This window comes from Centruroides sculpturatus, unplaced genomic scaffold, assembly GCF_000671375.1.
Source record: "Centruroides sculpturatus isolate CEXI.00-Female unplaced genomic scaffold, Cexi_2.0 scaffold651, whole genome shotgun sequence".
NCBI lineage: Eukaryota > Metazoa > Arthropoda > Arachnida > Scorpiones > Buthidae > Centruroides > Centruroides sculpturatus.
In genome coordinates, this window is record NW_019384960.1 from 166,953 (window position 1) to 181,316 (window position 14,364).

Below are 14,364 nucleotides of genomic sequence, written 5' to 3' on the forward strand. Positions count from 1 at the left end.
TAAAATTACTGGGCTCTCCCACCACGACCAGGTGGTGACCACGGGAGAGGTATTATTATTATTATTATTATTTGTTACAGTACCCCAAATTGTCAACCCTCAATTGTACCCCAATGGGTTTCAATTTGTTATATACAGATGAGGGAAAAAAAATTCGCCCCCACAGAAAATATAAGTAAATGATAATTTCTTGTTATTTTGTAATTCATATGATGTTTTTCTTGTATTATTAGAGTCTAATTATACAAGAAAAATATCATATGAATTACAAAATAACAAGAAATTATCATTTACTTATATTTTCTGTGGGGGCGAATTTTTTTTCCTCAACTGTATATTACTTATATTACTATTATTACCGTTATGTATTACTAGGTATTACATTGATAAATTGAATAAATGATGTTTAAATTAAATTTTTAGTTATTGTTTTCTTTTCAAAATTATCATGGGAGGCTATAATATGAAAGATGCTAAAAAGAGGCGATTTCGTTTTTTTCTTTTGCTCTTCGCCATGGGGTAATATCAACTTACACAAAAATATTTTGGGGTAATGATTAAAAAAGTTCCCCGTCCGCAGGAGTATTGTCTTGGCCATTTTCCAATGAACGATACCTGGATTAGATCAGAAACGGATAACCATGCTAGCAGCAACTTCTAGATCTGGGCGTGTCGAGTTCGCCAGATAAAGGAGTCTTCCTATAAGTTCTCTGTACGGTTTTCCTTTCATTTCATTTATTTCGCTCTCTGACTGCGGAGACAGTTCGGTGAGTTACGACTTTCTCGCCGTCTCTCGCTGATTCTTTGTTTCGAGTTGAGGAGTTACGAGTCAGCTTCAGATACCCGACGCTAGTTAGCGCAGAGAATGCGACAGCAAATCATAAATTAAGAAAATGAAGATGGAAAATTTCCGTAATTTCGTCATTTTAGTTACTCATTCAATGTATGAGAGGCTAGCTTATAGAAAAATACTCTACGTGATCGAGTGACGTAGGCATTAGTTAACTTCTCTGTTGTGTGTAGCTCCATTCTCCATCATTTCTCTAATTTTTCACGTTTTTCTTTCTTTATGTATGCAGCAATCGCGCCGCAACATCTGCAAAATCAGTTTATTGCAATACATTCTATTGCGTTTTCATACAATATTTGTAATTTATAAATCTGGTGAGACACTAATTGCTAAATTTGATTTAAACCAAAAATCATGTTGATTTTCAGTCAATTTTACAAGAAGTTCTTGCAATTATTGTATAGTACATTATGAATCAAATTGTACTAAAACATGAAAATTCATTAACCTATAAACTATTATCGTTGGGTTGTCTGTCTTTAATATCGACAATGGATTTAGATATAAGCTAACGAGTTAATGACGACTTTACTCGTAAGTTTTTATAAAACTCATCTCTTAAGTTTTTTCATTTTATAATATTTAAATATATATAAAATATCAAAAATTAAATATGATACAGATGACGCCACCGAAATTTCAATTGTTGCCGAGAAATTTGCGTGACTGGTTGCTGGTTTATCTTACATTCGAATTTCTCTTTCGAATGGAGGTAGGGGAAGAAAGAGAGTTCACATATCAACTTAAATATAATGTACAGTACCTTTAATGTTTTCACAATTATTTTTTTAATCGGAGATATTTCTTTTCGTCTTCGAATTTTTTCCTTTTTTATTTTCTATGTTTGTCGGCGGTATTGGAATTTTGGAGTTACTCTGTCTTTCTTTCACACAGGCAACAAATTTTACGTGGCAGACTTAAGGGAACTGCTCTGTGTAAGGGTGACTTTAATTTTATGCGCATAATCCTCCAATTAGAACCGTCGAAACAAGATTTCTACTCTACCAACACGTGTAGGAAGTTGGACTGTTTAGCGCAGCTGTCCCTAAATGTGGCCCCCTATTGATGGCTAGTAAATCTAGAGGGCGATAAGAAGGAATTCGGTGACAGCGGGCACTGGAGGCAGAGTATTGGACAATGACCGTAGGGAAAAGTTAAGTTCATTGATAAACATTTGCTCAACTCTTAAAACGTGTGTGAAGGAACATTGCGTTTAATGATTTCCGGATTTGAAGAACAATGTAAGGTAAGGACTACGGATCGTATACCGGTTTACCGATAAATTGACAAAAAAACATTCGGTAAACTTACCTGTAAATTTCAAAAATTTACCGGTAATTCGGTAAATGAAAAATCCATACTAAAAATTTCTATGTGGAAAATATTGCGTTTATAGATATTTAAAAAAGGTAAAGGAACATAAAAAAAAACAGGTAAGTGTAAGCAACAATATACCTCATTATTAATTTTATGTAGGATATTTTTTGTTTAATTTTAATTTAATGACCATTCGTCCAACAAGTGTTGAATCAGAAAGGGTATTCTCGGGATCTGGATTATTTTGTACAAAAATTACTGTAGATCAAAATTAGGAGATAAGACTATAAATAATTTAAGTTTCTTGAGAAGTTAATTTTAAAAAATGGTAATCAATAAAATGGTATTAGGTACTAAGTATTATTTCTGTTGTATTTTTATTTTTCTGTATTATTTTATTTTTGTTTATTTCTATATTTATTATTATAGTTTGTTTAGAATAACACTTTAATTTTTATATTTTTTAAATTTGATATTTTTGTAATAAAAAATGTAAAATAGAAATCATAATGACTTATATTTTTTATCATCTTAATTAATTTTATTTTTCAAAAAAAATTTACTGGTAATTTATCGGTAAACCGGTATTTTAATTTTCATTTCCCCGAATTACCGGTAAATGAAAAAGTCGGTAAATTTACAATCTCTAGTAAGGACACAAAGTGTGAATTTCATAGAAACGTTCTTCCTAAAAATATTTCCAAGTCTCTCACAGAAGGAAAAATGGGTTAGGGAGCGTTGGTGTATATCAGTGTTTCTTAACAGAGGAATCGCGGCCCTTAGGAGGTCCATAAGAAGTTTGCCTGGGGCAGCCAAATTATGCAAAATTTCTTTCAGATATAAAAAAAAAAAAATTGATGCATAACCGAATATCGTATTGTAAAGTGAAATAAGAAAGATAAAGTTTTCGTATTTGTTTTTATTTATTTATTTCTTATTTACTTCTTTTATTTATTTACTACGCAGTGTTTACTTCTTTTATAACAAAGTAATTCTAAGAAACTATTAATGCTTGAAATTCCAGATATAAATTCGTGTAGAATTTATATCTGGATTTCCAGATATAAATTCGTGTAGAATTTATATCTGGAATTCCAAGCATTCATAGTTTTCAGCAGCAATGCAAAATTTGCTGCCTTTCGCTAGTACATATTTTCGAATATTTTTGTTTTGTCTTAATGAATTTTTAAATGTTCCTTCTTTTATTTTTTGTTAAAAATTAATGAGTTTTTATGTTTAATTGTGGAGTTTGGATGTTATTTGAATATATAATGAAATAATAAAGATATGTTTTACATTTATTATATAAAAAATAAAGCAATAATAAAAAAAATTCAATTTATTATATATAATTAAACAAATATAAATTATTATTAAAAAATGGGGGTCACAGAAAAATTATGAAATATTTAGTGGTTCGCAAGTATAAAAAAGTTAATTAAAAATTATTTAAGTGTTGTTTCGCCAAAAAAACAATCAAATTTATATTCATTTTCATGTTTTTAGTAGTTTTGTTTATTTATTTTATAAATTTACCAGCTTTTTCATTTTTTAATTAGACTATAAAAGAGTTAACATTAAACTATCAGGCTACCTAGTCAGGGGCAAATATAGGTAAGAGCTATTAAGTTTTGGGACCCGAAGTGCCAAGGGGGTACAAAAATTGAATTATTATCATAAATTTTAATACGTTTCTATTAACATAAATATATATATATATATATTTAGACTCTGATTTTTATGTTATTAAAAATAAATGTTAATCCCTAATTTAAAACTTCTTAATTTAACGAAAATGGGCTCCATTGAAATTTAATTAGCGCTATTCTCCTAAAAACTTAGATTCGTCCCTGTACAGTACCTAGTATAATGTAAACCGAGAAGTTTTTAGGTTTTAAGGATATGATTAAATATTTCACTTTTAGTTTCTTAATATAAATATTTATAGATGAGTTTTAAGAACTGTTAGAAAGGTTTGTATGTCACCTTTGCCCTTGAAATCGTCGCGCCCTCTCCTCTGCTATGCGAGAGGTGAGTTGAGTTATGTAAACTCTGTTAAGGGAAGTGTACTCTGATCCTGACTGTAGTTTTTAACATGTGTTGTGCTCTAACTCAGTGGTTCTTAATTATGTTTTTATACTCGCGGCTCACCAAATATTTTATAATTTTTTTGTGACTCCCGTTTTTTAAATAAAATTTATTTGTTAAATTATCTGTAATAATTTTTTTTGTTATTATTGCTTTATTTTTAAAATTCCAAGCATTAATAGTTTCTTAGAATTACTTTCGAATAAAAGAAGTAAATACTGCGGTGTAAGTAGCATATTTGCATTTATTCCTTCTGTACTAACAAAGTTGTAAGTAGGGAGAAATAAGAAATAAATAAAAAAAAAAAACTAAATACGAAAACTTTATCTTTCTTATTTCACTTTTTAATATGATATTCGGTTATACATCAATTTTCTTTTTATTATATTCTGAAATAAATTTTGCATAATTTGGCGGCCCCCGGCAAACTTCTTACGGGCCCATTTGTTAAGAAACACTGCTCTAACGTACATTCCTTTCTAGTCCTCTCATTCTATGTCTTTCCTCGACACCACCCTTCATCATATCCATACTTTGACAAAAACACCATATAACATGTAATTTTATAGCTGCAAAGTATCACGTGTGCTAGTGACGCGTCATCACTGGAGTTTCTTCAGTTAACCTTGAGGGTGCACCCCTTATTTACTGCTACAACGTGAACAAGAGCAATGAGTTTACTCGTCTTTGTTGCTTGCTTTAAATTTCAAATGAACTTTAGTTAATTAATTAATTGCTCTTTGAATAGATCGTTGAATATCGAGAATACGAGAATATCGTAAATGGAGAAAATGAAAATAAAAGAAAAGTTAGAAACGAAATATTCGGACTTTACAATTAAACGAAAAGAAGAAAAATTTAAAGTTGATATTAAAAATTTCAAGAGAGAATTTAATACAGATGAGAAGTGTTATAAAACAATTAAATCGGAACCTTTAGAGGTGAGTAAAAGTACTTTTTTTTATAAGAATTCAGTGTAGCTTTACAACACAACTAAAATGCTACAATATGAAGTTGGAAATAGAAAAACATATTTTTAAACAGTATATTTGTATAAATAATGGCCTTACGAGCTTATCGTAAGGCCTGATAACTTCTTCATTTTGCAAAGAATTCGTTGAACTTTGGAGACACACGTGATATCTCATAATATACTATAGTATTGTTATTGATATTAGAAACGACTTATTACTATTATCGACTATATGAAACAAGAAAGGTAAAATCGCTCTCTAACGACAATCATTCTATCATAATATTACCATAATATCATAATGAGGCACGTTTGATCCACTTTTTCTCCTGTAGATTAATATATGGAGATATTAATCCAAGATTAATATGCCGTAAGATTACTGTAACATCCACACAGTTTTGCCACGTGTTGGGTCCGACTAAAACAGGGTGTGTATTCGGGGGTAAGAGATTTATTGGAGGGTGTGGGAGATAGGAATAGAAGTGGAGAGGAGAGAAGAAAAAAGTGGAAGGAGAAGGGAAGTAGTGTGGTGTGTGAAAGTCCGTAGTAAAATATAACTTAAATTAGTGTTTTACATATTTCAAAACTATAGTTTTTTTGTTATTCTCCGTGGTATAAATAATAAAATTATATAAATGTCGAATCAGCGACATCGGACTTTGACGTCGATGCTCATAAAGAGTAGAGGGAAAAAATTTTAGATATAGAAAAATAAAATTTAAAAGTTAAGACGCAGTTTAGAAAGCAAAACGAAACTAGAAAAATATCAGAATGAGCGTGGGTTCATAGTCATCGATAAAACGCGATCAGAGTCTAAAGGAAGGTGTCGAATAGACAATCTCTAGCCGACTTTTCTCGCGCCCTAAACGGAGCTCCATTTACACCTGGGCCGTTAGTCTCGAGTTTTTGGTGTTGTACTCGAATTGACATCATTGAACTCACTCTTATTACAATGACTCGCATAATCGGTAGTCTGGAGTTAGATCCATCGAACGAACTCGAAAGTGAAGCGGAAGTAGGTCATATTCACTTGTTTACGTGTATCGTTAGGCATGATGAAATTATTTACAATGCATCTGAATTTGTGACTATAGTGATTCGACCAATAAACTTAACTGTAACAAGTTGTAAACAAATCAACGTGAATTCGTTTACACGTGTTATAGTTAAAAGTTTTGTCTTATAGCAATATAGTACGCAGAAACAAAATGGAAACCCTCAATGTTTTATTTTAAAAAAAGAAGCGAAGAACAAAAAGAACTATTAGAAACATACAGTATATAGAAAATAATAATAAAATGATCAGTGGAAAATTCGACAACGAATTTACAAGAAAAAGACAATTCGATTTGTGGAGAGAATTACAGTAGTTGAAAAATTAATTGTGTATTAGTGCTAAAAAATCCATTGTACAATGGAAAAATTATTTTAATTTAATCTTTTCTTCGTATAGTTTTCTTCCTCGATCTATTTCTTAAATTGTTTTGTTTATTAAGATTATTTATTAATCAAAACTTAAAACTTCCGATTAATAAACGAATAATCGTAATATAGTGTATAATATGCTCTTAATAATTAATACATATAATTTACTATCATTTAATTATCTTTTTCGATGAATTACAGTAGATACTTCTTTTTATTTTTGGAAAAAAATTGCTGTATAATTTTATCAATTATGAATTAAATTTTTTTTATTAGTGTTGACTTGACACGAAAAGAAATGGCATCTACTCGTGGTCGAAAAATTCGTTGCCTTCTTAAACGACTCTTTCGTCTCTTTCTAACGCTTCGATTGCGATCAGAATAGCGTATCTGTCAACCATTTTCACTTTCGTGTAGCAATCTCACATGCTCGACTCAACGTGAGTAGCAACTCGCATGGTGAGATGGGAAAGCACGTGAGTTAAAACTCTAGACTACCGATTTGACGTCAGAGTATGAGATGGTACCACGTGACACTTTCAACACGTTGGGAGTTGTAAAACGAAAAATTCGAGACCAGGGCCCCTGGACACAGGTGACCAATTGGGAAGCGAGATGAAAAAGGTTTAACCAATTAGCAAAGATTCTGTCCCGAAAAAATTATAAAACTCCGACTTCATGGACAAATGAAAGCTTTCTGTCGAGTACACCTGTTGTGATCGTTGTTTTCTTCTCTTGGTGCTTCAGCTCGCCGCTATCTTGTGTTACTTTACTACTCCGAACTTTAACTCGTCATCGCCCCGGGGGTCCACCACCGCTAGACGAGAAGATAACCATTAGTGATATCCAACCGCCAGGACAGAGAAATCTACTACTTTATCAATCATTTGTAAGCATGATCTTCAAAAAAATAAACAGTTTCTTTGTGAAACACTTGTCTTTTGCTGCCTCCTAAAAACCGCCACCCACATACGCGTAGACCTTAAGCCATCCCGACGATAGGGAATAAAGAACTTCCCCCAAACGGCGTCCTTACAAAACCTAAGTTGTTTTACAAAGAATCAAAATAACGTTACTTCCGATTTTCATCGGGAGTTCTTGTATCCAGGCCTCGTGCCTCTAAATTTTCCACATCTGGTCTCGGCTTTCGCCTATGTAACTCTGTTGTCGAAATTAAGAATGGACTATTAAACAGTCGTACAGACTAAGTAAAGTGGGAATTTATAAGTCTATTTTCAAATTGCAGTCTGATTCTTAATAAACTATTATTTATATATTCATATAGTATTAGATTTATTTAATTCGGCAGGAGGCTCCGAAGTGTATATCTGGAATTTCACATTGTTTGAATTCAAAATTTTCCTTTGAAACGTATTAAATAGACGAAGGCACTACTATTAAAAGATAGTTAAGTAGGCCATATTTTAAAAGCATTATTCAGTAAGTGTATTTTTATGCTTCAGTTTAAATAATTTTTTTATTTGATTTTCTATAAAGGTCAGTCTATCCAATAATATAACGTAATCTTTTATTATTTCAGATAAATATTAAAGGAAAATTAATTTCCACAAACAACACAAACGGATCCACTATTTGGAGTCCTTTTGGATATAAAAGCGAAAGAAGTAAGAGGCTAAATACTTGTAAATTATGAAAGCTTATTTTTACTGATAAGAATAATAGGTAGTACATAAATTTATATTCATATAAATGGAGATGATAACGTTTGAAAAACGTTGCGAATACATGGTGTATAGTGAATAAGGATTTATATAGAATTTAATATTATCGATAACATTTAATTCAGTTGACACATTTAAAATTGTCAATTCAATTGAACACAATCTTACAACGGATAAAAGTCTAATTTAAATGTTTTAGATTTTAAAATATATGCACTTCATCTCAAATTAATAGTGGCTTGCCTCTGCACTTTATATTTTTCATTTGACAATGGAGTTGTGCTGGTCATTTATTAACTGCTTCAGGAGAAAATATTTTATTAACGTGACTTTCGATCTTCGCCAAAAGTTCGTACACAGTTAATCGGTGTCTCGTGCTCCTATTCTTTTCAAATTATCTGATCTCGGCTTTCATCTTCTTTCGTTTTCGAGATGAAGAAAAACCTGAAACACAGTAAGAATTTATAGGTCTCCAATTTTTTCAATATCTGTTATATTCTGAAAACAATGGTTTCTTCATTATTGAGTGCTCAGACAGGGGTGTTTTGTTACTTCTCACAGTCCCTAACTTTTTAAAAATACTAATTTTATGTATCTATGAATAAAACAACTCTGCCGTGCAACCTTTAGAGAAAACATGCCAGTTTCAAGCCTAGACAAAAGAGACACTGTTATATAAAGATTTTTCAAATAGAATGAATGCAGAAAGTTAAAAACGAAGAACTTTATAATATGATATACATGAAAAAGAATCTCTTACAAAATATTATACAACGAAAACTTTTAACTGTTTGGACACATCACAAGAATGTATGAAAACAGAAAAATTAAGACTTTAGTCTATGGTATTATGGGTGGATCAAACAAAAGATGCAGACCATAGAGTATGGATTGATGACGTGAAGTGGTATAAAGCAAATGTACAAAAATTGAGAAAATCGGCAATGGATAGAGAGAAATGGAAGAAAATAGTGAAAAAGTCGTCAGACACCAACGAGCAATGAGCCCAGGGTTAATGATGATAAATAAAACTCATCCCTATTTTAATAATTTAGCATTATGCCATTTTATAATAATTATCTGTAATAATTATTCCAAAATGGTTTTCTTCAACCTTTGTAAAGTTTAATAATTACAGTGCCTTATGTCGAAAATTTCTAAAATTTAGAAGGAAGGTTTGTTTATTAAGGGGATTGATGCTTTTAAGTTTTTGTGATTAAACGTGGAAAGGGGTCGTGTAGAGTCGAACTTAATGATGAGTTTAATCATTTTCTCATTTACAATTTCTTAGAAAACTCATCTCTGTGTTCAATATCAAACTTTTTCTTTTATTCTATAATAATTAATAATATATTTAACAAAATATTATAAGAGATGGAGCCACACACAGTTTTAAATATTTCTGAGAAACTTAATTAACCTCTTGTTGCTGATTTATTTAATAACGAAAACAAGTTTCTAATCATATTTATTATAACTTTTTTCACACATCACACCAATTCGCCGTTACAAATAGCTAGTTTTCGGCTTGTAATCACAAATAACTGATGTAGTGAAACACGTAATTTAATACTGTTATGTTCACTATTGAAAATATGTTTAGTGTTATTTTATATTTCAAATTTTTCTTAGAATCCTTTAATATAAAAACTGTAAATTCCAATATAGATATCAAGAATGAAATAAAAGAGAATTATGATGTAAAACATGATATAAAATCAGAATGTAAAGTTGATTTAAAAAAACTGAAGATTGAAGTAAAGACTGAAGATTATAAAGAAGTTGTTCATCATTCAGATGATAATGAACAGGTAATGGTAAGTAATACAAATTACGAAATATTTTACAGTGTAATTTTAATATTAGCTTACTGAATGATAGCTCAATATCACTAATATAAAATTAAGCTTTGAATTTAGGTGTATTCTGTATAAAATAAAAAATACATAGTATATGAGAAAATATCTGACAACGAGTTGCGTAAGTTTCCTGGCGGTAAAAGATTTTATTTAAAAAATAACATTTATATTATTAATCATAACAAATAAATAAAATTGTCTGTGGCGCGATATGTTATAAAAGCTTTCTATAATTTTAATTATTATAAAATTAAGAAGGGTTTAATTTTAATGATAGAAATACATTTCACAAAGAACTATAGATGCTAACAACAAAGAAAATCTTCATTAAATCCGATCCACTCGAGATTGTACACGTTAGTATTTTTCATCTCTTCAACCCTCGACTTTTTTTTTTTACCAAATTTAATAGCATTAATGGTCATTATACACAACGTACAATACTTAATTTCGTTTCATAATCTTCAATTAATTCTGAAATATTAAATAAAATAAACACCAAAATGCACGCCCAACATACACATTCACGAAATTTTTCACCGTGTTTTTTCAATACAAAAGATCTCAAAATCTAAAAATTTCCAAAACGATACATTATTTTCCAGATTTCAATACATTATTTTGTTATGTATACATGACATTCGAGAAAGTAAAAAGCAAATTTCAACATTACTTTTATATATGTAAATTATAGTGTTTAAACTTCTCTCAGTTGGTAACTTGAGTATTTCTGCTTTTTGTGCACGTAAATTAGAGAATAAACAATAAGATTATATTTCAGACTTATTGACGTGTTCACAATCGATGCGGGCCACGTGTTGTGGAAGGTTGCCCGAGATACAGTCGGACCTAAGATTTACGAGGTCCTTGGCAAAAGTTACTTTGTGACCCATTGACACGACGATAGTAAAAATACCACATTTATTTATTTTTTTATGAAGACTGTGAAGACATTAATTAAATAAACACAGATTACAACAAATTAATAAACACTGAAATTTCTATTTTTAACCAGTTAAAAGTTGATTATAACAAAATAATACTCGTTATTCGCATTTAACTTTTTTTTTATTTATAAAACTCATCCATACCCTTAAAATTCAGTTTTTTGTCTTTCTATAATAGTTTAAAATATCATATTTTATTTAAAAAACGTTTTATTAGTGACAGCGGCACCAAAATTTTAAAATGTTACCAGGAAAATTGAGCAACTGGTTATTGTTTACATATTATAAGTGATTATTAATGGTTGCCATGTATATTGTTTAGCCTGTCAAGAATGAATTGTTCACTCTAGACGAAAACTTTAACAGGAGTGAAATGAACATCCAAAGTAAGTAATGTGTTACTTAATTCAAACTTTTTATATTTGTATTATTTATAAGGCAGCTGATGAACTGCTTTCAAGTTTCCACCGTCATACATTTAACTGGGATTAGATATATCGTATTATTATAATATTTGAACTTAATAAAATCTGTTCGGATGATCAGAATTATTATGTTTTATTAAAAGCTATATAAGCCTAAATTCTTGAATTTAATGACATAAATAAGTACAGTCGACCCCCCTATAAGATATAGATACGTTCCAATTTATTAGGAATCCGATTTCTTACAAGTCGTTCGAATCACAGCCCGACACGTGTCAAGTTTACGGACTACGGCTGATTGAAAGGTTTTCTTCCATAAAATTAATCGATTCTACACTAATCCGACTCAACATTTCCAAAATACGTATATTTTTTCGTAGTTTTATAGGAATCGTAATTATAGGGACCGTAATTATAGGGGGGTCGACTGTAAATATTTCCGTTGTGTTAGAAAACACGTTGCGTTTTTCCTCTCTACTTAAAGTGAAAGAATTTAATTTTTCCCACTCATTTAAAAGTAGGCCTACGATAAAGAAACTAAAGCTGAATCAATCAGTTTATGATTGTAAAATGTTTTATTTTTAGTGCAAACAACAAATGATGCCTTGCTTTTAAATACTAGATATACTTTACCAATTATACAACTACAACACTAACATTTTAATATAGCAGCTATGTTATGTTTATTCAAATATTATAGGTAATTTATTATGTTATTTTTTATTCTTTCAGTTGAGGAGAAAGAGCAAATTCGAGAATACGATATTCAGCACAATTCAGAAAAAGAAAAACATTTAAAATATTATATCAAAATAAAGAAATACGTTCCTTCGAGTAGAAAATACAATAAAATTTATGAAAAGATTAAAAGGAAATATTTCAAAATTATGTTTTCATTGCATTCTAAGCAAGAATTTACGTGTGATTTATGTAAACAGACTTTTAAAAATAAAAGCATATTACAAACACATCTATTCTGTCACATTAGAAAAAAACCATTTCGCTGCACAACCTGCAATAAAAAGTTTTTGTGGCAATATCTTTTGCGAAGACACGTGAAAGAACACAAAACTGGAAATCAAAAAGAAATTTCGGATAAAAACTTACGTTTGCAGCTAGCTAACGATCGAAAGAAGCCATCTGCAACAAATGATAAAAAATCTAATATCAAGCGGAAAAACGTGTATTGCGACATTTGTGGTAAGCGCGTTCGATATGGTAAGGGCCGTTTAGAAATACACAAGAGAATACACAAAGTTCATGCCTGCGAGATATGTGGAAGAGAATTTAAGTGGAAATGTATGTTGTTAAATCATGGTGCACGGCATAGTAAAGAGCGACCTTTTAAATGCCATATTTGTAATAAGGGTTTTAAATGGAGAGACGTATTAAGAGTACATCTAACAACTCATAGCGAACAACGTTCTTTCAAATGTGGTATTTGTAATAAAGGTTTTAAATGTAAAGAGCATCTACGAAGACATCAAGAGACTCATAATGATGAACGTAACTATTGTTGTCAGGTATGTAACAAAAATTTCAAAACAAAACAGTATTTGAAATTTCATAAAATAGTTCATAGTGACGAACTTAACTATACTTGTCACATATGTAACAAAAGTTTTAAACGCAATGCTAGTTTAAAACAGCATATTAATATACACAGCGATGAATACAAATATTCCTGTGATATATGTAAAAAATATTTCAAAACGGCATATAATTTGCGACAGCATAAACGTATTCATAGTAAAAAATCTAATATCCAGCGGAAAAACGTGTATTGCGACATTTGTGGTAAGCGTGTTCGATATGGTGAAAGCCATTTAGAAAGACACAAGAGAACACACAAAGATTATGCCTGCGAGATATGCGGAAGAGAATTTAAGAGGAAGGATATATTGTTGCAACATGAACAAACACATAGTGAAGACTGTCCGTTTAAATGCGATATTTGTAATAAGGGTTTTAAATGGAAAGATTCATTAAAAGTACATAAAAAAACTCATAGTGAAGAACGTCCTTTCAAATGCGATATTTGTAATAAGGGTTTTAAATGGAAAGATTCATTAAGAGTACATAAAAAAAGTCATAGTGAAGAACGTCCTTTCAAATGCGATATTTGTAATAAGGGTTTTAAAAGAAGACAGCATTTGGCATATCATAAAGTAGTTCATAATGATAAATTCAACTATACTTGTAATATATGTAACAAAAGTTTTAAACGAAGTAGTGATTTAAAACAGCATATTAATATACACACCGATGAATACAAATATTCTTGTAATATATGTAACAAAGATTTTAAAACAAAAAACACTTTGAGAAGACATGAAATAGTTCACAGTGATAGAAAAAAGTATATTTGTGACATATGTAAAAAAGGTTATAACGATAGAACTGCTTTTAACAAACATTGTCTTACTAAACACTAAAATATCTATGTATGCAATATGTATGCAAGCNATACGAACACGCAACTAATTATTACCAGTGGTTTTATCTACTTGGCCACTGGTGGACTAGTCCCTTTGGATTAAGATTAAGAAAAGTTCCAATATAGTTTAAAAACGAACATAACGAACATTAACATAAATGATATCTGCATACGATGTATATACTTTGTGCTAAAGTTATAGTATGTCATCAAACTTTCTAACTAAAGTTCGCGCTATCCTGATCTTAAAAATAGGTTTAAATCTGATTTACCAGGTTAAAATGATATAAAAATATATCTCTGTAAACTGACTTTTGGTCCACCCTACAAACACCCAACAAACTATATTATTGAGAAG

General features: G+C 30.2%; 1 protein-coding gene across 1 annotated transcript in view; it reads left to right on the plus strand.

Moving 5' to 3' along the window:
- LOC111632426 (zinc finger protein 729-like) overlaps positions 1–14,028 on the plus strand; it is a 44,076-nt gene extending 30,048 nt beyond the window's left edge. Inside the window, exons 9-13 of the mRNA XM_023376839.1 lie at positions 5,044–5,196; positions 8,197–8,281; positions 10,007–10,155; positions 11,467–11,530; positions 12,302–14,028. Coding sequence (XP_023232607.1) covers positions 5,044–5,196; positions 8,197–8,281; positions 10,007–10,155; positions 11,467–11,530; positions 12,302–14,004 — 2,154 coding nt within the window. The 3' untranslated portion in view covers positions 14,005–14,028. The remainder of the gene's footprint in view (positions 1–5,043; positions 5,197–8,196; positions 8,282–10,006; positions 10,156–11,466; positions 11,531–12,301) is intronic.
- Positions 14,029–14,364: the final 336 nt, after the last annotated feature.